Below are 27,759 nucleotides of genomic sequence, written 5' to 3' on the forward strand. Positions count from 1 at the left end.
GTCTGGCCAAGTACTTCTCTAATCACAGTTGGTGCTGGCCCCTGAATAGAGCTTGCAGCACTTTTAGTTTAACCCTTACCTGAACCACAACAATAAAGACAGGGTCCTAGACAGTGTGCTTTATTTGAAAAAGTAGAGGCTGGGCACGGTGGCTCATGCCTGTAATCCCAGCACTTTGGGAGGCCAAGGCGGGCGGATCACGAGGTCAGGAGTTTGAGACCAGCCTGACCAACATGGTGAAACCCTGTCTCTACTAAAAATACCAAAATTAGCTGGGCGTAGTGGTGCATGCCTGTAATCCCAGCTACTCAGGAGGCTGAGGAAGTAAAGCTCCTTGAACCCAGGAGGCAGAGGTTGCAGTGAGCCAAGATCGCACAATTGCACTCCAGCCTGAGCGACAGAGGGAGACTGTGTCTCAAAAAAAAAAAAAAAAGAAAAGAAAAGAAAAGAAAGAAAGAGAAAGAAAGAAAACACAAAACTCAACTTGATATATAAATGAATGCAAGATAATTCTAATATATTTTTAGGCTTACTGAGAAAAAAATTATTGTTTAAAATTCATCTGATTCACTGGTACTTTAAATACAGTCATGCGCTGTATGAGTTTCAGTCAATGATGAACTGTAAAAAAGACAGTGGTCCCCTAAGATTGTAATGGAACTGAAAAATTCCTATTGCCTAGTATTTACTATACTATACTTTTAATGATTATTTTAGTGTACTCCTTCTGCTTATTTAAAAAAAAAAAAAAAGTTGACTGTAAAACAGGTTCAGGCAGGTCCTTCAGGAGGTATTCCAGAAGGCAATGTTGTCATAGTAGATGACAGCTCCATGTGTGTTACTGCCCCTGAAGACCTTCAAGTAGGACAAGAGGAGCTGGAAGACAGTGATACTGATGATCCTGAATAGGCCTAATATGTGTGTATGTGTCTTAGTTTTTCACAAAAAAGTTTTTTTAAAAAAGATTGTAACAGAGAAAAAAGCTTATAGGATACAAAGAAAAAATATTTTTGCACAGCTGTATGATACAATGAATCAAAAGTTAATACAAAATGCTAATACAAAAGAATCAAAAGTTTAATACAAAATGTTAATACAAAAATGTTTAATACAAATGTTTTATTAAAAATGTTTAAAAATGTTTATTAAATAAATCTGATTATTTAATGTTTATTAAATAAATCTGATTATTTAATGTTCATTAAATAAATCTGTTAATTAATCAATAATTAATCTGTTAATCTGTTATTTAATTAATAAATCTGTTAATTTATTAATAAATGTTTATTAAATAAATCTGTTTATTAATGTTTATTAAACATTTATTTAAAATGTTTAATACAAAAAAGTTTAATACAAAAATGTTAATACAAAAGAATCAAAAGTTTAAAAATGTAAGTTTATAAAATAAAAAAGTTACAGTAAGCCAAGGCTTATTATTGAAGAAACATTTAAAAAAATAATTTTTTGGTGTAGCCTAACTGTACAATGCTTATAGTCTATCGTAGTGTACAGTAATGTCCCAGCCCTTCAAATCCACTACCACTCACTCACACAGGGCAACCTCCAGTACTGCAAGCTTCCTTCATGGTAAGTGCCCTATACAGGTATGCCATTTTTTATCTTTTATACTAGATTTTTACTATACCTTTCCTATTTTGATACACACATACTTCCCACTGCATTACAACTGCCTACAATATTCAGTAGAGTAACATGCTATACAGGTTGGTAGCCTAGGATCAACAGACTATACCATATAGCCTAGGTGGGTAGCAGGCTACACTATCTAGGTTTGTATAAATACACTCTATGATGTTCACACAATGATGACATTGCCGATGGTACATTTCTCAGAAAGTATCTCCATTGCTAAGTGATTCAAGACTGTATATTTTGCTGGTAAGAAAGAGTAGCAAAGAGTCTCTTTTCACCAGAACCACAAACTTCCTCAAATTCAGGACTGGCTGGGTGGGGAGCGGGAGGAAAAGAATATGCTATCCAGACCAGAGGCATCCCATCTTAAGGTGAACTATGTTATGAACTATGTTACTAAACAGGGTCTACATGTTTGTAGGAAAGTCTTTAATTAAATTACAATAAAGAGACTTCTGATTAAAAAAAAGAAAAAAAAAACAAAGCGGCAGGTTCAGTGGCTCACGCCTGTAATCCCAACACTGTGGAAGGCTGAGACAGGATGATCACTTGAGCCCAGGAGTTCAAAACCAGCCTGGGCAACATAGGGAGACCTTGTCTCTACGTAATATATATTATATATATGTATAAAAAATATTATATATAATATATATGTTTATATATATATATAAATATTTTTTAAATTAGTTGGGGATGGTAGTGCATGCCCGTGATCCCAGCTACTCGGGAGGCTGAGGCTGCAGTGAGCCATGATCATGCCTGGGCAACACAGTGAGACCCTATCTTAAAAGAAAAAAACAAAAAACATGGCTGGGCGCAGTGGCTCATGCCTGTAATCCCAGCACTTTGGGAGGCCAAGGCAGGCGAATCATGAGGTCAGGAGTTCAAGACCAGCCTGGCCAACATAGTGAAACCCCATCTCTACTAAAAATACAAAAATTAGCCGAGCATGGTGGTGGCCATCTGTAATCCCAGCTACTCGGGAGGCTGAGGCAGGAGAATCGCTTGAACCTGGGAGGTGGAGATTGCAGTGAGCCAAGATCGTGCTATTGCACTCCAGCCTGGGCAACAAGAGCAAAACCCCATCTCAAAAAAACCCAACCAACCAACCAAACAAAAAACACAACCCCAAAACAAGTAAGCTAAGCACTTAGATCCTGTTCTTAAACGTGTTTCCACTTCATGTGTCCAAATGGTACAGTATAAAAAACACATACATTGCCAGTTATTATCTAGGAATAGATATGTTCTGGCGTATTCTATCTTCGGCACCCACAGTCTACAGAATCAGACTACCTGGGTTCAAATCACAGCTCTACAAATTAGTAAATTCCTCTGTGCAGGTTCCCATAGCTATAAAACTGGAATAATACTAATATCCATACATCATAAAACTGCAATTAGAACTAAGTAAATTAATGCATGAAATATGCTGAGAACAGTGCCTGGTACACAATGCCAATGAAAGGTATCTATTTTTACATAATAAAAACTGTATGACCAACCTCACTTCAGGAACAGTTGCCACACTGCATACTGATGAATAGTTCACAGACTAAATATGAATTTCACAATTAGAAACACTTTGTTTGCCTAACAATTCTTAAAACAGTAATAACTACTTTTGATGAGACCCTGATTCTATTATCCATCACATACTATATTTCTAGATAGATGCCATGCTTTCTGTCTCTCCTTCCAGCTTTCGTATCTGCTGACCCATGGGCCCAAAACTCCCTCCTTCTCTTGGCCTGGCCAACTCTACTCTTCAAGTTTAAAAACACTTCCTCGGCTGGGCGCAGTGGCTCATGCCTGTAATCCCAGTGCTTTGGGAGGCCGAGGCAGGCGGATCACGAGGTCAGGAGTTCGAGACCAGCCTGACCAACATGGTGAAACCCTGTCTCTACTAAAAATACCAAAATTAGCAGGGTGTGGTGGCGTGCACCTGTAATCCCAGCTACTCAAGAGGTTGAGGCAGGAGAATTGCTTGAACCTGGGAGGCGGAGGTTACGGTGAGCCAAGATGATCGCGCCACTGCATTCCAGCCTGGGCCACAGAGAGAGACTCCGTCTCAAAAACAAATAAACAAAACAAAACAAAAAACACTTTCTCACTTCCTCAACAGATACCTTTCCTTCATCCTTAGACTATGGTAAATCCTGTGTATTTCCTCTTTTATAACACACCTTACTGTAATTTCTTGTTTCATAACTGTGTTTTCCATCACACAAGGATGCCTTTCTTGTTCACCTGGCTTACTGGTAAATACATATTATGCATTCAATGAATGCCCAATTAATTGAACTGAAATACATCTTATGAATGGATAATAAAGAGACAGACAAATTACAATGTTACAGAAAACTGGTATTTGGCCTTGGGATCGCCCTATATTATTACTAAAACCACTTTGTCCCTACCTCATACTAAGATGGTAATCTAGTTGTCTTTAAGAGTCACACACACGCGCGCGCGCGCACACACACACACACAAACCAGCTACTTACTAACATTTTCCTCAGTATAAGCTATAAAGGAATCTTAAGAAAGTTATAGAGCAATAAAAAAATTACCAAGATCATGCCACTGCACTCCAGCCTGGCGACAGAGCAGGACTCCATCTCAAAAAAAACCTCTGGTTTTAAGAGTGGTCATTAACACGTGTGGAAAAAATTCTAAACTTCAGCAAAGCAAATGCGTAACATTTCTAGTCACAGTCATTTAGCACAGTGAATACTAAAGTGCTTGATAATTTGACAAAACTTAATTTCAATTGTGCAGGAGCTGATCAATCTGGACTAAAGGAACTGCTTGACACAGAGGAGCTTAAAAAAGAATACTGAACTGACTGCTATTTTTAACTTACTTTCAGTTATGCTCACATTTCATAATCAAAACATTAGATAGTATATTAAAACAGTATCTTTAGAGCCTGAAAGTTTAATCACTACCAAAAGCAGTCCAGGGATTCTTAACATGGAGCACATGGAGACCTAGGGAATCCACAAATAAACTTGGCAAGAATCTGAATCCCCAGAAGTCATACATTAAAAAAGTAGCTTTTTTCCTAGGAAGAGGTCAGACAAATTCTTAAATGAGACAACTGAAAGAACTAAAGAACCACTGTTCCTGGTCAAATTTTTACTATACAAGCTTTTTTAAAATTCCAATGGTGATTTTAATTACAATTTATATCAAATCCATCTTCATCATGTTTTTTTTTTAATTTTTTTTTTTTTTTTTTTTAGAGACAGGATCTTGCCTCTATTACCCAGGCTGGGTTGCGGTGGTGCCACTAATAGCTCACTGCAGCCTCGGCCTCCTGGATTCAAGGGATCCTCCTGCCTCGGTCTCCTGTTAGGATTACTACATTAACCACCATACCTGGCTAAGTGCCCCTGTCCCCACCCGGAGGTAGATATATTTCTGAAACATCATGGTAACTTTTCCAGTCCTTTTTTTAGCTGGAAAAAGACATTATCAGACAACTATTTTCAGAGCTTAAAACAATAGGTAGGCTGGGCACGGTGGCTCACACCTGTAGTCCCAGCACTTTGGGAGGTCGAGGTGGCGGATCACTAGAGGTCAGGAATTCGATACCAACCTGACCAACATGGTGAAACCCCGCCTCTACTAAAAATACAAAAATTAGCTGGGTGTGGTGGCATGCACCTGTAATACCAGCTACTAGGGAAGCTGAGGCAGGAGAATCTCTTGAACCCAGGAGGCGGAGGTTGCAGTGAGCTGAGATCACGCCATGGCACTCCAGCCTGAGCAACGAGAGCAAAACTTCATCTCAAAAAAAAAAAAAAGCCCAAGACAGAACGGTGGGGCAGTGAGGAAAGCTACTCTGGAGGCTGAGGCAGGAGAACTGCTTGAACCTGGGAGGCAGAGGTTGCAGTAAGCCGAGATCATGCCATTGCACTCCAGACTGGGCAATAGGCAAGACTTCCGTCTCAAAAAAAATAAATAAAATAAAATAGATAAATAAATTTTTAAAAAGGTGAGTTTTCTAAATCACTTTTCTAACAACAACAACAAAAAAATACCTTATGCACTAGAATACCTATCAGATGAGTGGCTTTTAAACAGTAAGAGGAAAAAATAATGCGTGTACTTAAAAAAAATCCTAATTATTAAAAAAGTAAACTCAAGTCTCAATGTAAAATCAGACTGTATCTGATTTTTAAGAATTTGAGGCTAAATCACACTAAATAGAAAAGTAAAATTTTCCACTGCACTTCAGCCTGGGTGACAGAGTGAGAAAAATTAATTAAATGTATTTTTTTTTAAAGTAAAATTTTTCAGCACCATAGAAAAGGGACCGGTGGGGAAGGGAGACATAAAGTAAATTTTGGGAAAGACTGGTAAAATTCTAATTCCAGCAGGCTGACTCACTAGGTTTTAATCAAATAAGTCAACCCCTAGGGTAAGTTAACTATTTTTTCCCAAGACTGTATTTTATCATTTTCAATATTATTATTATTACTATTTTGAGACAGGGTTTCACTCTGTCACCCAGGCTGGAGTGCAGTGGCGTGATCTAAGCTCACTGCAGCCTCAACTTCCTAGGCCAAACCAATCCTCCCACCTCAGTTTCCTGAGTAACTGGGACTACAGATGTGTGCCACAACACCTAGCTAATTTTCACTTTACTTTTTGTAGAGACAAGGTCTCACTATATTGCACAGGCCAGTCTTGAAACCTTGGAATCAAGGGATCCTCTCGCCTCAGCCTCCCAAAGTACTGAGATTACAGGAATGAGTCACAGTGCCCAGCCCTCATGATTCATTGTGAAAAGACGATTAAAGGAATGTCAGTCACTATATCAATTTAACATGTAAAGCTGAAACAGATTTGGTTTTGAACAAGGCCATAACTATAGATCTCATTTATCGGTTCCCGAAAGTGATCTTTCTTTATGTCAGGATTATGGAGAACCTCTCACTTGAGAGTTTTTTTTTTTAGGTACCTCTTAACCTTTATGACTTTAAGCTTTTAACTGTTCATTTTTTTTTTTTTTTGGTGGAGACGGAGATCTCACTATGTTCCTCAGGCCGGTCTCAACTCCTGGCTTCAAGCAATCCTTGGGCCTCAGTCTCCCAAAGAGCTGTTATTACAGGTGTGAGCCACCGTGTCCAGCTTCAGTCACTTTTATTGACTAAAAGAGCTTGGTCCAGGAGATAAGGCAGAAAGACGAAACTAAAAATTCTAGCTTAAAACAGAACTACCAAGACTCAGTATCATTCACACTTGTGCAAAATGCCATACATACAAAACTTCATTACAGCATTGTTTATATAGCACAATTTAGGAAACAATCTGAAAGTTATGAATAAGCAATTAGTTACAATAAAGTCTAGGCCAGGCACGGCGGTTCATGCCTGTAACCCTAGCACTTTGGGAGGCCAAGGTGGAAGAATCACTTAAGCCTAGGAGCTCGGGAACAGCTTAGGCAACATGAAAAGACCCCATCTCTATTGAAAAAGTATTAAATTTCCAAAATTAAAAAAAAAAAATTAAAAAAAAAAAGTCCACCCGCAAGGTTCCATTAAACAGTCCTTTGAAAAAAATAATAAAAATGAGCCAAAGCGGGACACTATGGTGCATGCCTGTAATCCCAGATACTGGAGGCTGAAGGTAGAGGATCACCTGATATCAGGAATTTGAGGCTGTATGTATACAGTTTATGATAACACCTGTGAAAAGCCACTGCACTTCAGCCTGGGCAACCAAGTGACAATCTGTCTCTTAAAAAGAAAAGAAAAAAAAAAGAGTCAACTTGAAGATACACAGGTGGTTAGAGGGGAAGAGAAGGGAATCAAGGTATTTGCATGAGAAGAAGCCTAACTTACAGCAGAAAGTTGCTCTGGTCTTTTTGTAAGGATACACAATAAAAATAGCGGTTGAGGTCAGGTGCAGTGGCTCGCACCTGTAATCCCAGCACTTTGGGAGGCTGAGGCAGGTGGATCACTTGAGGAGAAGAGTTTGAGACCAGCATGGGCAACATGGTGAAACCCCATCTCTACTAAAAATTAGCCAGGCGTGGTGGCACGTGCCTGTAGTCCCAGCTACTTAGGAGACTGAGGCAGGTGAATCACTTGAACCTGGAAGGTGGAGTTTGCAGTGAGCCAAGATTGTACCACTGCACTCCAGCCTGGGCAACACGGGGAGACTCCATCTCAAAAAACAAACAAAAACAGTGGTTGTCTAACCAGGAGAACTGGAATGCTGAAGGACAGATGAGGGATTCTCTATGTATCCTTCAGAGCCTTTCAAATATGCTCTATGTGAGTTTCCTAGTTAATAACAAAAAATACATAAGCAGAGTAGGCTCACAAAAAAGAAATAATGTAAAAGACTCATATGTCTTGTTTTTAAATGAGCTTATGGCTGGAAAATGAGACTAGCTTTAATTTTTAGCTCAGACATTGGTTCAGATAGAATATACTAAGCAGTAACAATGTCAAATTATTGCTCATTGAGATTAAGGCTCATCTATTCAGTTAGTCTATCAATATTTCAGTATCTACTATGCGCCAAGGATTGGTCTAGGCATGAATGAGCAATATGTGGGACATCCAAGAGTCCCTAACTTCATGAAGGTTTAATGGGGAATAGAGAGAAATAAACAGTAAATAACGTAACTTTGAACAGTAATAAGCACTTATACAGAAGAAAGGGAGACAGGAGGATAAAATTGCGGGGGAAGGAAAAGGAAAACTGGTTTATACGGGACAGGTTAGGTAGAGGGTATGACATATGAGCTAAGAACGGAACAAGTGGACAAAGCAAGCAATGCAACAAACAGGAGGAAAGTCCTGTGACTGGAATAAGCTCAACCATTTATTGTTCAGGGTACACCAAAGCAACAGTGTGACTACAGTGGAGTGACCCAAGGAGAGAAGCGCAGATGCACTCAGAAGTAGGCAGATCCCAGATGAATGTATGGCCTTATAGCTAATGGAGGGAAAAGGCAAGATTCTACTGTAAGTGTGATGGAGAACCTCTACAGAGTTTTTAGCAGGGGAGTAACATGGTCTATATTTTAAGAAGATAACACTGTTGCTCCAAATTAGGCTAATACAGCAGGCCAGGCAGTAAGTGATGGAAGTGAACAGAGGTTTGAAAGAGACGGAGGGAAAAGTGTCTGATTTAGTATATATATTGAAAGCAGAACCCACAGAATTTGCTACTGGATTAGACACAGGAATCTAAATGAGATAGTAACTCGGTGAATAGTAGTCCAGAAAATCATCTTGTATTTGTAGAGTTAGTCATTTTACAGTAACAAGAGACAGGGGAATGTGACACTAATCAAGATCCAAATTCTGCCTCTTACCAGCTTTACCTTAGGAAAGTCATTTAAGTCAGTTTCTAGACTGCAAAATATATTCACAAAAATGTCTGTAAGAATCAAATGGTTAAGAAATCTACAAATGTAAATAATGATCATTATAAGTTAGAAAGAATCATATTAACAGTCATGCAAATCAAACCATCTTATTTTAATATTTTCATTAGATGAGAATGGTAACACTGATGTTATAATCAACACTAAATTTCATCCTTTTTGAAAGTCAAAGGTCAGGCGGGGCAAAGTGGCTCATGCCTGTGATCCCAGCACGTTGGGAGGCTGAGGTGGGTGGATTGTTCGAGGTCGAGAGTTTGAGATCAGCCTGGGCAACATGGCGAAACCTCGTCTCTACGAAAATTAGCTGGGTGTGGTGGCATGCATCTTGCAGTCCCAGCTATTCAAGAAGCTTAACTGGGAGGATCATCTAAGACCAGGAGATCAAGGCTGTGGTGAGCCAAGATCCTGCCACTGCACTGCAGCCTGGGAGCAGAGTGAGATGAGTCTCAAAAAAAGAGAAGAGAAAAGACAAGAGAAAAGAAAAGAGAAAAGAGAAAAGAAAAGAAAGTCAAAGATCACCCAGAAATAAAACAAATTAACAGTTCAATCAACAAAGTCATGTCCCTATTGCCTCAGGACAATACTGCTACCCCCATCCACCACATAGAACTTTGTATAGTGATTGACAGAAAACAGGCAACTTTTAAAAATAAATTCTGATTTTTTTTAAAGCATTGTCACTGATTATGGAACAACCTACGTAACACAAGCATGGACACTTTTGAAAATCTAGTATTTTAGTCTTCCGTAAGGATTGGAGAAAACCATCCTGTTAAGCTATAAATGACATTAAACTAATAAGATAAAACCCAAATCAAGGTACCATTCATCAGATAGATGTTCTCAACAAGATATCGTAAAATTAAGATTATATATCACAGTATGAGTTACTACTGTCTTATTTTGAACAGCAAAATGTAAATGCCCAGTACAAATTAAATTACTGTGTGCCAAATGAATTGAATCATGAGGACTTCATCTTATTGCCTTAAACCATTTCTGTAAGTTTATAAACAAGGTTCCACAGAATTTATTTTTTCATCCAAGGCTTTCATATTACCGGGCATATCTTCATAATCAAAAATAGAAAAACGCATGTTAAATGTTTAGTTCACTATGTATTTAGAGAATTATCATGAATGTCAACTTCCATTATGTACTTAGTCAATCAGCTAAGCAACAACAAAAACAAGGATATTTGGTAAATGGCTCTATCACTCCCTATTCATTTTTCAACTGGGGCCTCAATGAACATGATCTTTGGGGACCATGTGACTGCATTATAACTAAAACCACATTGTAAGGACCTGCCAATACATATGACAATTAAAACTCCTTGGACAGAATCCTAGATAAATCCACACACAACAAATTTCGGACTATGAAGGTTCACAGTATTAGACTCCAAGGATCCCTGACAATCTGTTATACTTCTCTCATTTCTAATAATTTCTACCATACGAAAATATCTTATTTCTCTGCTTCAAGCACCCTTAGGTCAGTGACATGACCCTCATCTCAGATATATTTAAATGCAATTGGATGAAGCAGTATACAGTACATCATCCAATTGAAAGTCTTCCACTTAGTACGCACCTCCTCATAGATTTTACAAGAATGAACAAGATTAACATACACGTTCACCAGGTTATATCAAGCAAAATGATGCTGCAATTGAGTTACTTTAACTGGCGCATTTAGCCACATAAATGTTCAACTAATTTCCTTCATAAAAACTGACACAAAAATTTAAGGTGTCGTTGTTGTGGATGACAAGGAATATCTCACATCGGAAGACTTGTTGGTATTTGGTGAAAACTTTACAAAATCAAAGAATCGAAAATGTCATGGTTCCGTATATACTTGTCAAAGCACAGTATTCATAAATAGCCAATTAATAATTAAAGCACACAAAATTGAGAGGCAAAAGATTTCACGAGATCCCCCATAGAGGCCAAGGTAGGAAGATCTCTGAAGCCAGGAGTTTTGAGATCCGCCTGGGCACTATAGCGAGGCCTCATGTGTACGAAAAAGAGAGGAGAGGAGAGAAGAGAGGAGAGAATCCCCCATAACTGCGGCCCTCCCCGACCCTTGTGTTAAAACTATTTCCTCGGAACAGCTCTGAAAGAGTTTGCCAACCAGAGTAAAATCACTTCGCAGAGATAAACGAGCGGAAACGTATTTAGAAGAGAGAGACCGCGGAAGCAAGGGCAGCGGGGCGCGGACCCGTCCCCGGACTCAGACAGCCGCGGCAACCAGGGGCGAGCATGTGCTGACCGCGGCAATACGCGCGGGCCTCCCAGAGCCACTTCCCGGGGCGCACGGCCCCGCCCGGCCTGACCCTCCGGGTTCATTCATTCTGTACCCGCGGCTGCCGCACCTCCGCGCCCCGGTCGGGGCCGAGAAGAGGGGTTCGGCTGCCGAGGGACCTTGTCAGGCTACAACCCCCGCCAGGAGTCCGAGCCCCGCCGCGATTCCCGCGCGCCCGCGGCCTCCGGCGGGGGGTGGTCTCAGAAGCTACGGAGGCCAGCGCCCAAGCCCAGAGACCCGCAACCTTGCCGCCCCACCCTCCGCCGGGGCGCCGGCCAGGACTCCCTAGCCCGACGGGCGCGCCTGGAAGCCCCGGGTCCCCGCTGTCCCGCTGCCCCGCCGCGGCCGGAAGTCTCCCCGGCGCCCCCTCCCCAGCACCCGACTTCCCTCGCCGCCGCGGCCAAGCCCTCTCCGCGCCGCCTCGGGCCTCCCAGCGCGGGCCGCGGGCCGAAGGCAGCGAGAGACCGCGCTGCCTGCCCAGCTGAGCCGAAGAAAGTCCAGCGAAGAGCTGGAGGCTGGCCTGGGCGGTTACCTTGATGATCCTGCGGGGCAGCCCGGCCATCTTGTCAGAACCCGAGTTCGGCCTCTGGTCTCGTCTCCGGCTCCGCTCGCCTCACGCACGAGTGGAAGTCCCAGGCTCCACTTCCGGGAGACGTTGCCGCGCCCGTCGCCGCAGCCGCCGCCTAGGCCCCTCGGGAAATGTAGTCCCTGCTCAGGCGCGGGCTCGGGCACGGGCGGGCTTCCCTCCGACCTGACCCCCTCCCCCGCGCGCCCCGCCCCAACCCCGGCAGGGGATGGCGGAAGTGACGCTCCGCGGCGGGGCAGGGACTTTGGAGACGCCTCGCGGGGAGGCGCGGGGCTCCGGCGCTCGTGGCCGAGCCTGCCCGCGACGGTGGTAGCGCGCGATTCGCGCGCGCGCTCTCTTAACCGTGGCCACGCCCGCTCCAGTGGACGACGTAACAGAGGCCTGGCCTACGACGTAGCCCATTCATTCATTCACGCGTTCGTTCATTCAGTTCAGCCTGCATTGCGCGCGTTCCCTGCTGGCTCTGCAGTGAACGACTGCGGTGGGCTGATCGTCTTGCTCCTTCCTCAAAGGGAGGGCAAGACCGAAATTCAGTGGCAAAGCTCTGACTGGGGGTCTCTCCAGTTACTCCCACCCTGTTGGGGAGTTTTGATGTTTAAATTGTATAAATCGGGCCTCTGACACGCCCCGTAGGCCCAGGGTGGACTGAAGGAAAAGGGTTTGGAGCCAGCTGGAGGCGGTAAGACCTAGACCTAACGGTTGAGACTCAGAATTGTTAACAGAAAGAATGACCAAGGAGAGGTTTAAAGAACCCAGAGTAATCCGTAAACCAGAGATTACCCAGAGTGCGAGGTCCTATGAGAGAATTAGAATGGGGGTGCCCGAAAATTGAATTGTTGGGGAAGCATTTTATCCTGATGACGGATGGCTTGCTGTGTGATGGACTGTTTGCAAGCATTTTACTTCACCTTCACAGCAATAGTATAGAGGAGGGAGGTGTTGTTTCCATTTTACAAATGAGGCTTAGAGAGTTAACTTTTTCCAAGGAGCTGTTTTGTCCCCAGGCAGATCTGCCAAGACCTGGCCCTTAACTACTTAACCACAGTGTTTCCTAGCACACTGACAGTAGATGGTGAATAAATGAAGACAGGACTGACCATGCCTTCCAGGAACTTAGATTCCAATGGAGAAGAGAGACCAGTAAACAATTAGTTACAATCCAACGTGTTAAGGGCTGTAGTAGAGGTTCCTCCCAGGTGCTGTTTTAGCAGAGGCATTAACTGCTTGAGAACTCAGGGAAGCCTTCTTAAATAAGTGGAGTCCTAAATGATGAGTAAGAACCTATCTGACCTTGTAGGGAAGAGTATGCCAAGCATAGGAAATGGCCTGTGAAATGGCATTGAGCTATGAGAAAGAAAAAATAGTGCACTAAAGAAACTGGAACTCTGAATACAAGAAACCAACTAAGAACAATGAGAAATATTTTGTGCTGGCGCTATGCTAAATGATTACATAAATTTAATATATCATTTAATTATAAAACAGATGAGGTAGGCTCTATTATTAACAGAAAGTTTTAGATGAGAAGCCAAGGTTCAGAGTTAATAATGAGAATTTCAAATAACCCAAAGTCTGCAATAGGTGGTTCTGTGACTAGAAGAATCTTCAAAAGTAAATGAAACTGGACAAAGATACTTTTCAGAATATTTTATAGAGGACCCAGGATAATTCATGCTGGTAGGCAGAAAGGCAGAATGCTATTGTGTTGGGAGTGTGTAGGTCTGCAGTCTGGGCAGGGCTTGGCAGGAAGGGGCACTCTGCTTGTGCTGCATCATTCTGTGCAACCAGAAGATTGGCTTCCATGATGGTTCACAAGGCCGGCAAGTTGGTGCTGGCTGTTAGTTTCACTCCAAGTGGGCCTCTCCCCGGGGCATCTTGGGCTTCCCCATTGCATGGTGGCTGGGCTCCAAGAGTAAGTGTTCAAGCTAAAATGGGCACTAAATCTCATTTTTTGACCCAGCCATGGAAATCACATGGTCTCGTGGAAGTCACATGGCATCACCATAACCATAATCCATCAGTCAGCCAGCCACAAACCGCCCCTGTCTCAAGGGCAGGGGACATGGGCACCACCTCTTGAAAGGGGAGCTGCAAGAGTCTAGAAACTAGCAGCATATATGTGATGGAAAGTATGGTTGTGGCCAACTTCGGAAAGAAACTGCCACTCATAGCCGCCTTGGAATCACCTAGGTCACTGTTTTTTGTTTTTGTTTTTTAAAAAGCATTCCTGCAGCTGGAGCCCTTCTCCCAGGGATTCTAATTCTCTAGGTCAGTGCTGAGACCTGGGAATCTGCATTTAAACATCAGGGGTAATTTTGATAGATACTAACACTTAATGGCAAAAAATTCTGAACAAACGAGAACAAAAAACGATAAGCAAAGCAAAAAAAAATTTTTGAGACAGAGTCTCTCACTCTGTCAACCAGGCTGGAGTGCAGTGACATGATCTTGGCTCACTGCAACCTCTCCCTCCAAGGTTCAAGCGGTTCTTTTGCCTCAGCCTCCAGAGTAGCTGAGATTACAGGTGTGTGCCATCGCCCCCCCCGCTAATTTTTGTATTTTTAGTAGAGATGGAGTTTCACCATGTTGGCTGAGCTGGTCTCGAATTCCTGGCCTCAAGTGATCCGCCTGCCTTGGCCTCCCAAAATTCTGGGATTACAGGTGTGAGCCACTCCACCCGGCCTCCTTTTGTCTATTTTCTATCAGAACAGACAATAAGTATCATTCAGGTGAAGAGTGAGAGCTCTGGAGCCCCCAGTCCAGGTTTGAAAACACACTTTGCTTAATTTCTCTGTCCTTCGTTTTCTTCACCTATTAAATATACTTACCTTCATGTGGTTGTTGTGAAGTTTAAATTATGTAATTTGTATACGGTACTTAGAACAGTACACAGCACTTAGCAATCACTTATTTTTTTGTAGTTTGATAGAACCATGTACATTTTTCTTTAGGAAACCATATTTTTAAAACTTGATAGTATAACCTTGTTTGGTAGAGATTGGATTGTTGGCATAAATCCATCTGAGAGTATTAACACTTTAACATACACATTTTTCCTGTCTCTCCGAATTGTTTTTTCTGTTCTTTTCCCTCTTGAGGACAGCTCACACTATACTCATCTGGAAACGAAAATCTGAACTTCTGATTCATATAAAGCCTGTGGAACAGGATACATTCTAGAAGAGCAGGTTGTCACACGGCTGAGATATGGTTCTCAAATTAGAAGGCTAGTTAAGAATCCTATTTCTTTTTTTTTTTTTTTTTTTTTTGAGACGGAGTCTCGCGCTGTCACCCAGGCTGGAGTGCAGTGGCCGGATCTCAGCTCACTGCAAGCTCCACCTCCCGGGTTCACGCCATTCTCCTGCGTCAGCCTCCCGAGTAGCTGGGACTACAGGCGTCCGCCACCTTGCCCGGCTAGTTTTTTGTATTTTTTTTTTTTAGTAGAGACGGGGTTTCACCATGTTAACCAGGATGGTCTCGATCTCCTGACCTCGTGATCCGCCCGTCTCGGCCTCCCAAAGTGCTGGGATTACAGGCTTGAGCCACCGCGCCCGGCCAAGAATCCTATTTCTATATCTAATATAGAGATAGATAACAAAACAGTGGTTACCCAGAGCAGGTTGTGGGGTGGAGTAATGGAGAATCAGAGATGTAGATCAAAGGATACAAAGTAGCAGATATTTAGGACAGTCTAGAGAGCTAATATACATGAGAGCTATAGGTAATAAGTTTACACTATGTACGAGATTCATGCTAAATAAGTAGATTTTAGCTACTGTTGTCACAAAAACAAAAACATAGGTAACTATGTGAGATGATGGATATATTAATTTACTTCACAATAGTAACCTGATTACTATTGATACATGACGTATTCCCTAACATCATGTTGTATACCTTCAATATACACAATAAAATAATTTTGTTTGGCCAGGTGCAGTAGCTCACCCCTATAATTCCAGCACTTTGGGAGGCTGAGGCAGGTGGATCACTCGAGGTCAGGAGTTCGAGACCAGCCTGACCAACACGGTGAAACCCTGTCTCTACTAAAAATACAAAATTAGCTGGGTGTGGTGGAGCATGCCTCTAATCTCAGCTACTTCGGAGACTGAGACAGGAGAATCACTTGAACCCGGGAGGCAGAGTTTGCAGTGAGCCGAGATGGCACCATTGCACTCTAGCCTGGACAACAAGAGCTAAACTCTGTCTCAAAATAAATAAATAAATTAATTAATTAATTAAATTTTTTTTGAGGCAGGGTCTCACTTGTTGCCCAGGCTGGAGTGCAATGGTACAAACATGGCTTACTGCAGCCTCAGCCTCAACCTCCTGGGCTCAAGTGGGCCTCAGCCTCCCAAGAAGCTGGGACTACAGATGCACACCACCACGCCCGGCTAATTTTTAAATTTTTTTAGAAACAGGGTTTCACCATGTTGCCTAGAATGGTCTCGAACTCCTGGGCTTAAGCAACCCCTCCTACCTCAGCCTTCTGAAGTGCTGGATTACAGGTGTGAGCCACCATTCCTGGCCAAAACTTATTTGTAAAAATCCTACTTACTATACCCATAAAATATGGATAAAATAAGATATCTAAAAAACTAACTGATCATGTACCTCATAAATACATACACTTACTATGTACCCGCAAGACTTTTTTTAAAAAAACGAATTGGATTCCTTCAGAGGTGGGATATTTAGCAGCTAGAGAACAAATGTAAAACGGAGGCTTTTTACTGTGTACTCTTATACCATTTGAATTATGAACCATGTGAATATTTTACCTATTCAAAATGTGAAATATGTATTCAGTTCACTAATTTCAATAGATTGCTCAAGAGGTATTGAAAGCTGTAACAGTGCTGAGCAGGAATTATATAATACACTCAAAACTCAGCAAAAAGATGCTGGTCCAGGTCCATGGTACTGAATAAATGATGACAGTGGCAGATAGCTTCACTAAGCTGAGCAGTGCTAGCCATATCTCTTTTTTTTAATTTTTTTTTTTTTTAAGAGACAGGGTCTCACTCTGTTGCCCCAGATTGGAGTGAAGTGGCGCAGTCATAATTCATTGTAATCTCCAACTCCTCCCCACTCAGCCTTCACCATGCCTGGGTAATTTTTAATTTTTTTGTAGAGACTGGGTCTGGCTATATTGTGCAGGCTGGTCTCAAGCTCCTGGCCTCGAGAAATTAGTCTGCCTCTGCCTCCCAAAATGCTGGACTTACAGGTGTGAGCCACCACGTCTGGCCCAGAACTCTTTTTCCTTTTTCTTTCTTTCTTTTTTTTTTTTTTTTTTTTTTTTTTGAGACAGAGTCTTGCTCTGTCACCCAGGCTTTCTTTTTCTTTTTCTTTTCTTTTTTGAGACAGAGTCTCTCGCTTTGTTGCGATCTCAGCTCACTGCAACCTCTGCCTTTCAGGTTCAGGCAATTCTCCTGCCTCAGCCTCCTGAGTAGCTGGGACTACAGGCACACATCACCATACCCGGCTAATTTTTGTATTTTTTAGTATAGATGGGGTTTGCCATGTTGGTCAGGCTGGTTTCGAACTCATGACCTCAGGTGATCCACCTACCTCAGCCTCCCAAAGTGCTGAGATTACAGACATGAACCACCACGCCTGGACCAGAACTCTTAGCTAATTAGCCTTTTATTGGTTCTTTGTCAGGCCGCACTCTTCTTGTTTCTTTCCAGTCTCTGCTCCTTCTGGGACTCAAAGTGCGAGTGCCTTTGCATTATCTTACAGGGCACAAGCAAGCAAGAATGAATGCTATGTTGGAGGCGTTAAAGGAGTCCCATTGTATGAGAAACTCTTACTCCCCCAAACAATATTTTACTACCCCTTGCTGCTTCTTCATTACCCACCCCCAAATATTCCAGGTTTTCTACTTTGGTCTTGTAATGGCAGAGACCTAAGTGCTATTTACCCTATAGGCAATAACTTAGGACATATGTGCCTGATCTTCTCAGAGTCAGGGATCTTCTCTGTCTTGATCACCACTGTATCCTGGGCCTAAGTGCAGGGACTGCTACATGTGTGCTCTCAAAAAATACTTGTCAAGGGAATAAATCAACCAGTGCAGGCTGAATATAAACACCTGTTTGAGAATGGTTGCCATAGATTCATGATCCATAAGTGAACACTTACAGAAAGCACAGGATGTTTATGTTAATCTCTAAACCTTTCAACTTGACTTCCTGGAGAGCAACAGAGTTTTTCTACAAACTAATGCTTTGCAGAAAAAGAATAGAGTAGTTCAGTTTGGAAAATGGTGTATCAGTCACCTTTAATAGAGGTCCTATTTCAATTCACATACAATTGTCATCAGGCAGAAGTATTTGTTTGCAAGTTCCCTTATTGTTTCTTGCAGCATAGGGAAACTGTTTCGTGGGTGATCAAGATAGAAGAATTTGTGAGAGGAGGGTTCATGAACACTGATTCAAACAGGCAGTGGGTGGGGTGGGGGTGTGGGAAGAAAAGACTGCTCACTGATTTTAAAAAAGGAAGAAAAATTGCTTGGTGGCTTATATTCGTGCCTTCACATAAGACATTGAGCACTTACAAACTGTTAACCAACACAAGACCAGCCTGTAAGAAGGACCTGAGTGGAATCTTCCAGGGTCACAGGCAATCCCTAAGGAGTGCTGTCTCACGTGAAAGACCCTGGAAAACACGAGACCCAGGAGAATCAGAGTAATACAACTTTACTTTGTTTAATGTTTTATGCTTTACAAAGTGTTTCTGAATGTTATCTCACCCAGTGACAGCTTTGAGTACCTTTAAGTGCATGCACCACTAGAATGATTTTGTAGGACCATCATTGATTCTGCAATGTTCCTATAAAAGTAAATGGAGCTGTGCGGGGTGGCTCATGCCTGTAATCCCAGCACTTTGGGAGGCTGAGGTGGGCAGATCACTTGAGGTCAGGAGTTCGAGACCAGCCTGGCCAACATGGTGAAACCCCATTTCTACTAAAAATACAAGAAAAAAAAAATTAGCTGGGCATAGTGGTACGTGCCTGTAATCCCAGCTACTTGGGAGGCTGAGGCAGGAGAATCGCTTGAACCCAGGAGGTGGAGGTTGCAGTGAGCCGAGATCACGCCACTGCACTCCAGTCTAGGTGACAGAGCAAGACTCTGTCGCAAATAAAAGTGGATGGAGGGGGGTGTTCCACACATATAGTCATCTCCTTTCTCTGAGCCAGTTCCCAGTGGAAACAGGATTCCAGAGGTTGGTGACTCAAGACGTTTGGCCAGAAGCCTGGCTGGAACTGGAACTCTGCAAAGTAGGGCTCACTTCTCCGCCTGTGTGCCACCCTTTTAGGTTCCCAGGAGAACTGTTTGCTTTCCACGTCCTTGGGCTTCAGTCACTTCGTAACTCTGCCAGTGACTGCATACTCAGCCCCTACCCAGCCTAAACTGTTTTCCCATTTCCTCCCACCTGATGTGCCCCACCCAAGTTTCTTTTCAATTCACTCCCATCACCTTTCTTCCTCCTTCACCATCACCTGTCTGTCTCAAGTCTGATTGATTTCTCCTATGTTTCTCTATTATGTCACTTGCTATCTGCAAAAAACTGCTCACCTGCTTCTAGTATGATTAGAAATGTTTTTGAAATTGCTGTTTTTCTTCTGAGTACAATGATTTGGGATCCGATATACCCTGGAACAGATGTTTTCACACTTTGGACTGCTTGCTCATCTCAGAGGCTAGTTGAACATACCGGTGAAGGGGCCCTGCCCAAGGTCTTCTGAGTTCAAGTCATAGTCCCCATGTCTCTGTGTTTTTAACAAGCTCCCTAAGGACCACTGAAGGGTCTAAAGCTTGAGAGTCAATGTCACATTATGTGATCTTTTCAAGAAAAGCAAAACAGTTGCAACAGGAACCTTGAATTATAATTTACTTACTCCTGTTTTTCTAAACTCTTCTGATCCAATACCTGTATCTTTCCTCCGGCCTATTCAAATTCTTTTGGTTCAAGTGTGAAATATTTCAGATTGTCGAAGTTTAAGTTGACCCCAGGTGTTCAGTATTCCAGATTGTTGGGTTTTGGATGTTGAGTATTGTTCACCTCTTTCCACTCCTGAATTATTATTATTATTTTTTGAGACAGAGTCTCGCTCTGTTGCCCAGGCTGGAGTGCAGTGGTGCAATCTCAGCTCACTGCAGCCTCTGCCTCCCCGGTTCAAGCAATTCTCCTGCCTCAGCCTCCCGAGTAGCTGGGACTACAGGCTCGCACCACCATGCCCAGCTAATTTTTGTATTTTCAGTAGAGACGGGGTTTCACCATGTTGGCCAAGATGGTCTTGATCTCCTGACCTCGTGATCTGCCCGCCTTAGCCTCCCAAAGTTCTGGGATTACAGGTGTGAGCTACCACACCCGGCTTTCCACTCCTGAAATTATAACCAGCTGAAAAACACAACAGATGGAAATTAAAATATTGCTTCATTATTAACAAATCTGATTGAAGAATATAGCTCTAAATCAGCAACCAGTTGGGCTTACTTATGTTCCCCCACTAGCCCCATAATTGCAATTATAGCTCCATAGTCACTTAGCACAGCTAGACAACTGCAAGCTCCTTAACTCAAGACAGCAAATGGGAATGCATGAGGCCAGAGGCAGGGACAAAAAAAAGAAAAAAAAAAGGAGAGAGAAAAAATGGGAGGAGAGAAAGATAAAAGGCTGAGCAGACTGAGTTCATTAGTTTTAAATTCACCAATCAGAAAACTCATTCCTCTTGTAATCCCAAAACCACTTGACTTTTTCTTATGCTTCTGCTTACTTTTTGTTGTTGTTGTTGTTAATAGAGATGCTGTTGTAACATCCCTATTAACAATAACAGCAAAAAGTAAGCAGAAGCATAAGAAAGATGTTATGTGTTCAAGACCAGGCTAGGCAACATGTTGTTAATAGAGAACAACATGTCAGTTTCTATGACAACTCTCTAAAAGCAACCCCAGATCACAACCTGGGCAATCTCATCATTGCTTTGAATGTCCTATAATGGATCATACTTGCACTCCCTCTAACACCATAATTTTCACATCTGGTTGCCTTTTCACAAGTGATTCTCCACCCCATCTGCCTGATGGTTTCTTGCCCTCCTCCATGAATGTTATATGTAAAATGTTTATTTAAAAACAGAATGCTTGTTCCTTGGTACTGCAAGGAAAAATTAGCATTCACACAAAAAGTTCTCCAACAAGGCAATTTTAGTTTCTGCAGAAAGGATGCTCCTTACAGATGGAACAATGGCAAGAGCACATCTGAACAAAGGAGGTAAGCAATTTTCATTCCTTACGCAGCTTGTCCTTGCTACTGTGTCCTGTCTCCACTGGCTGGAGCCAGACCTCACAGTCCAAACTGCACCCGATTGGCTAACAGCTTAAAAACCTTTAAAAATAGGTAAAAGCAATGGAGAACAGAGTAAAAGAGGAAGTTGCTTACCAAAGGACTTAGAAAAGTAATAATATTCCCAAATAAGGAAGGGGCATAGGCTGCAAGCTGGGATATGCCTGTGAGCACGTCCAGCACAAATATCTTGGTTAAAGTACAAGGACATAGAATGTACTATGTGCCTGTGAGCATGTCTAACAGCTACACAGGATAGGGCTTAACAAACAGTTATCAGCACAAAGCAAGCAGGCTTGAAGGAAGTTAGTCTTTAAAAGAAATTATTATTTCTAACACTTATGATTTATTCTTTAACAAGAAGGGAAACTTTGAAGAAGAAGCTTTTTACTTTCTACAATGAAGTTGCCTCCACGTTCTCCAAAACACCTTGTTCATCATGTTGTAACAATGGTCACTTGTAATAATCTGTTTTCCTGTCTCCCTCACCACATTGTGCACCCCTTTAAGGCAGGGAGCACCATATTCCAAAACACCTTCTTTGTTATGTGTTCAGCGGTAACATAATGGCTGCACACATTCCCTCCTTCCTGCCTTCGCTCATTTTCTGCCTATGATGTATTATACTAGACCATCTATAGGAACATTTTTTTTTTGAGATAGGGTCTCACTCTGCTGCCCAGACTGGAGCACAGTGGTGCCATCGTGGTTCACTGCAACCCCAACCTCCTGGGTTCAAGCTATCTTCCCACCTCAGCCTCCTGAGTAGCTGAAACCATAGGCACATACCACCATAACTGGTTAATTTTTTTTTTTTTTTTTTTTTTTTTTTTTTTGAGCCACCAGCCACCACACCTGGTTTAGGAACTAAATTAAAAAAAAAAAGTTTTTTTTTCAAGATAGGGTGGGGTCTTGCTATGTTGCCCAGGCTGGTCTCAAACTCCCAAGCTCAAGCGATCCTCTGGCCTTGACCTCCCAAAGTGCTGGGTTCACAGGCATGAGTCACCACACCTGGCCTAAGTAGTTTTTTTTAATGAACAAGGTAGGCTCTCTGATCTTGAATTTACTTTTTTTTTTTTTTTGAGATGGAGTTTTGCCCTGTTGCCCAGGCTGGAGTGCGATAGTGCGATCTCGGCTCACTGCAACCTCCGCCTCCCAGGCTCAAGCAATTCTCCTGCCTTAGCCTCCCAAGTAGCTGAGATTATAGGCATGTACCACCACACCTGGCTAATTTTGTATTTTTAGTAGAGACAGGGTTTCACCATGTCGGTCAGGCTGGTCTCAAACTCCTGACCTCAGGTGATCCGCCCGCCTCAGCTTCCCAAAGTGCTGGGATTACAGGTGTGAGCCACCGCACCTGGCTTGAACTTACATTCTAATAGATGAAACAGACATTAAAAAACTAATATAATTTGATGTGACAAGTTGTCAAACTGAGATATAGAAGATGCAATGAGGAGTATATAGAAGACACAGAGAAGGCTTCTTCATCCATTCAATTATTCAATAAACATTTATCCCAGCCTCGGTGGCTCACACCTGTAACCCCAGCACTTTGGGAGGCTGAGGCGGGTGGATCTCTGGAGGTCAGGAGTTCGAGACCAGCCTGACGAACATAGTGAAACCCTGTTTCTACTGAAAATACAAAAATTAGCCAGGCACGGTGGCAGGCGCCTGTAATCCCAGCTATTCAGGAGGCTGAGACAGGAGAATTGCTTGACTCCAGGAGTGGGAGGTTGCAGTAAGCCGAGATCACGCCATTGCACTCTGGCTTAGGTGACAGAGCCAGACTCTGTCTCAAAAAAACAAAAAATAATAAAAAAACAAACCAAAACATGTATTTGGTTAGTGCCCACTAAGTGCCAGACACTATACTAGACTCTGCAAGTAAAATTATTAGCAAAATCAGATGAAGAACTACTCTTATGGGGCCAGGCATGGTGACTCACGCCTGTAATCCCAGCACTTCGGGAGGCCGAGACAGGTGAATTACTTTAAGTCAGGAGTTCAAGACCAGCCTGGCCAACACGGTGAAACCCCATCTCTACTTAAAATACAAAAACGATTTGGCCATGTGCCTGTAATCCCAGCTACTCAGGAGGCTGAGGCATGAGAATCGCTCGAACCCAGGAGGCAGAGGTTGCAGGAAAATAAACTACCCTTATGGGTTTATGGGGGATGGAAACATAATGTTAATAGAATTGTCACCAAGTAAGTGCAAAATATTGTGTTAGTCAGGGTTCGTGGTTACAGGCATGGAAACTGATTCAGGCTGACTTAAACAGAAAAGGAATTCACTGGGAGGACATGGGGAGGTTCACATGATCACAGGAAAGGCTGCAGACTAGGCTCAAAAAACAGACCTGGCATTCCTCCTCCCGAGTTTTCTGTTTTCTTTTTTTTCCTTTTTTTAGAGACAGGGTCTTGCTGTGCCACCCAGGCTGGAGTACAGTGGTAAGATCATAACTCACTGAACCCTCAAACTCCTGGGTTCAAGCAATCCTGCAACCTCAGCTTCAGCCTCCTGAGTAGCTGGGACTACAGATGCACCACCACAGCCGGCTAATTTTTCTTTTTCTTTTTTGTGCAGATAGCACCTCACTATGTTACCCAGGCTGGTATCTAACTCCTGGCCTCAAGCAATCCTCCCACTTGGACCTCAAAAGTGCTGGTGTTACAGGTGTGAACCACCATCCCAGCCACCTCCCCCATTTTCCACTGGACTCTTCTTCTCTGCCCTCTTCTAGGTATAACTTTCCTAAATCCAGAACCTTTGGGATTTGATTTCCATTTCCAACTGGGGTAGGCTATTAGATATGGGAATCTGAGGTCTAACTGTGCTTTATGCTGATTTTCAAATACTACATCACTTTTCAGCCCCCTCATCCCTCCTGCCTTCCTAAATATTTAATACCACCAATTCCTAAGCCTTGGTGCAACTTGCATGCTTGACTTTGCTCTACCAAGTCAGGTATTCCTGTTTCTGTTGGCTTCCATTTTTGTTCTCATTGTTGTTTGGGTGTGATTTTTGAGAGATGGGGGCAAAAACATCTTTAAGTTGATGTATTTTGTTGTCTTTGAGGCACAAGATTATTCATAGAATTTTTTTTTTTTTTGAGTCGGGGTCTCACTCTGTCACCCAGTGCAGTGGCACAGTCTCAGCTCACTGCAACCTTCGCCTCCCAGGTTCCCAGATTGAAACGATTCTCCTGCCTCAGCCTCCTGAGTAGCTGGGATTACAGGCATCTGCCACCATGCCAGGCTAATTTTTGTATTTTTTGGTAGAGATGGGGTTTCACCATGTTGACCAGGCTGGTCTGGAACTCCCAACCTCAAATGATCCACCTGCCTTGCCCTCCCAAAGTGTTGGGATTACAGGCACGAGCCACTGTGCCTGCCCTAATTTTTATATTTTTAGTAGAGATGGGGTTTCACCATGTGGGCCAGGCCGATCTTGAACTTTTGACCTCAGGTGATCTGCCTGCCTCGGCCTCTCAAAGTGCTGGGATTACAGGCGTGAGCCACCATGCCTGGTCATTTACAGATTTAAAAAATTAACATTAAATTGATTGGTGTAACAGTGAAGTATAGTTTTTCCTCAAACTTTCAAGTTTGATTTATAGTTCTTATTATTCTTTTTTTTTTTTTTAACTTTAAGTCCTGGTATACATATATAGAATGCGCAGGTTTGTTACATAGGAATACATGTGCCATTGTGGTTTGAGGCACCTATCAGCTGGTCATCTAGGTTTTACACCCCACATGCATTAGGTATTTTTCCTAATGCTCTCCCTTCCCTTTCCCCTGACCCCCGACAGGCCCCTGTGTGTGATGTTCCCCTCCCTGTGTCCATGTGTTCTCAATGTTCAACTCCCACTTATGAGTGAGAACGTGAGGTGTGTGGTTTTCTGTTCCTGTGTTAGTTTGCTGAGAATGATGGCTTCAAGCTTCATCCATGTACCTGCAAAGGACATGAACTCATCCTTTTTTATGGCTGTAATAGTTCTTACTGTTCTATTTATAGACTAGCAGCTAAAATAATACTTGAGTAAGTTAAATACATTTAAATATTGATTTTTTTTCTTTTTTTTAAGACAGGGTCTCCCCATGTTGCCTAGGCTGGTCGTGAACTCCTGGGCTCAAGCGATCTTCCTGTGTCAGCCTCCCAATGTGCTGGGATTATAGGCATGAGTCACCATGCCTGGTCATTTAAACATTTAAAATTGCATTCATAAATCTAGCACATACGATTTTCTTTTCTAGCCCTTCAATTTTCTGGCTGCTAAATATTCTCAAGTACTGAAATAATTCTCATAAATTAAAAAAATCTAAATATGGCAACTCACCTATTAAATACTCTAATAATGCTTCCAAACCCAATACAATTTTTTACACCCTCCTACATAGACTTACAAGTCTAAGTTAGCTACCTGAAGATAAATTTTTAAAATTTATTTAAAAATGAATTTAGTTTTAGATTCAAGGAGTACATGTGTATGTCTGCTACATGACTGTATTTCATATTGGTGGGGATGGATTGGGATTCTAGTGTATCCTTATCCAAATATTGAACATTGTACCTGATAGGTAATTTTTCAGCCCTAGTCCCCCTGCAACCTTCCTCCCTTGGGTGTCTATTATTTCCATCTTTATGTCCATGTATGCCATTGTCAAGCTACCACTTATAAGTGAGAACATGGGGTATTTGATTTCCTGTTTCTGAATTAGATCACTTAGAATAATAGTCTCCAGCCCTATCCATGTTGCTGCAAAGGACATGATTTCATTCTTTTTTATGGCTGCATAGTGTTCCACGAGATATCTATCATCTATCTATCTATCTATCTATCTATCTATCTATCTATCTATCTATCTCACATTTTCTTTATCCAGCCAACTGTTGATGCACACTTAGGTTGGTTTCATGACTTTGCTGTTGTGACTAGTGCTGTGATAAACATATGAGTGCAATTGTCCTTTTTAATATAATGATTTTTTTTTTTTTTTTTTTTTTTTTTTTTTTTTTTTTGAGACGGAGTCTCGCTCTGTCGCCCAGGCTGGAGTGCAGTGGCCGGATCTCAGCTCACTGCAAGCTCCGCCTCCCGGGTTCACGCCATTCTCCTGCCTCAGCCTCCCGAGTAGCTGGGACTACAGGCGCCTGCCACCTCGCCCGGCTAAGTTTTTGTATTTTTAGTAGAGACGGGGTTTCACTGTGTTACCCAGGATGGTCTCGATCTCCTGACCTCGTGATCCGCCCGTTCGGCCTCCCAAAGTGCTTTTACAGGCTTGAGCCACCGCGCCCGGCCTAATGATTTCTAAGGAAATAATTTTTTAAAAAAAAATTGGGATCACAAATTACAGAAGATACAAAGGACCTGGGAACATGTTAAAGTTTGCCCCAAGGATGCGCTCAGCAAAGTCCAGACTGTGAGAATCTCTTCAGGGCAAACAACCTGGTTTATTTGACAAATGAATGCAAGGAAAAAAAAAAGAGAGAGAGAGAGAGGAATCGAGGAGGAACTTGTAAATTAAATAAACTTAAAAGTGACATTAAACAGTTAAAATGCATGGATCTAATTTGGATTCTGATTCAAACAAGCAAAGCAAATTTAAAATATGACATTTATGAACCATCTGGAAAGCTGTATATTTACTGGATATTTGAGAATGTTAAATAATCCATGTCAATTTTTAAAAATTATATAATTACATATGGTTATGTTAGAAGAAAGGAGTTATTACCTACTAGTGTTTCTTACTGAGATAGTTATAGATGAAATTACAGGCTATGTGTGATTTGCTTCAAAATAATATAGGAGAAGGTACAAGGTGGGAGTACAGATGAAATAAAATTGGCCATGAGTTATCATTGTTGAAGCTGAATGAGAGGTATCTGGTTGTTTACTATACTATTCTTTCTAATTTTGAATATGTTTGAAATTTTCTGTAATAAGTCTTTAAATATTAGAATCATAGGTCAGGCACAGTGGCTCATACCTGTATTCTCAGCATTTGGGGAGAATAAGGTGGGAGGATGTCTTGAACCCAGGAGTTTGAGACAAGCCTGAGCAATATGGTGAGACCCCCATATATACATTTAAAAAAATAGCTTTGCATGGTGGTGCACCTGTGGTTCCAGCTACTTGGGAGGCTGAGGTGGGGGGATCACTTGAGTCCAGAATGTCAAGGCTGCAGTGAGGCGTGATGGTACCACTGCCCTCCACCCTGGGTGACAGAGTGAGACCCCATCTGAAAAAAAAATTAGAATTACAAAGATAAACTAATAGGCCACAAAGTGAATCTAATATATTCTAAGGACTTACATATAGAATACATATACACAAATCATATATATAGTAATATATGATGTGTATATATGCACATACCATACATTATATATGATGTGTACACATATATACACGTAGCCATATATACACACACA

At 42.2% G+C, this 27,759-nt stretch overlaps 1 protein-coding gene across 3 annotated transcripts in view; it reads right to left on the reverse strand.

Annotated features, from left to right (window-relative positions):
* Positions 1–27,759, reverse strand: part of UBE2N (ubiquitin conjugating enzyme E2 N) — a 443,559-nt gene that overhangs the window by 19,700 nt on the left and 396,100 nt on the right. For 2 of the 3 annotated variants that reach the window (XM_050747212.1, XM_050747211.1), the window contains exon 2: positions 11,913–11,995. In XM_050747212.1, the coding sequence (XP_050603169.1) occupies positions 11,913–11,942 (30 nt within the window). In that variant the 5' untranslated portion in view covers positions 11,943–11,995. Of the gene's footprint in view, positions 1–11,912; positions 12,012–27,759 lie in introns of those variants that run through there. The other variant, XM_050747210.1, reaches the window with a different exon arrangement.

The sequence above is a fragment of the Macaca thibetana genome, chromosome 11, assembly GCF_024542745.1.
Source record: "Macaca thibetana thibetana isolate TM-01 chromosome 11, ASM2454274v1, whole genome shotgun sequence".
NCBI classification, from domain to species: Eukaryota; Metazoa; Chordata; class Mammalia; order Primates; family Cercopithecidae; genus Macaca; species Macaca thibetana.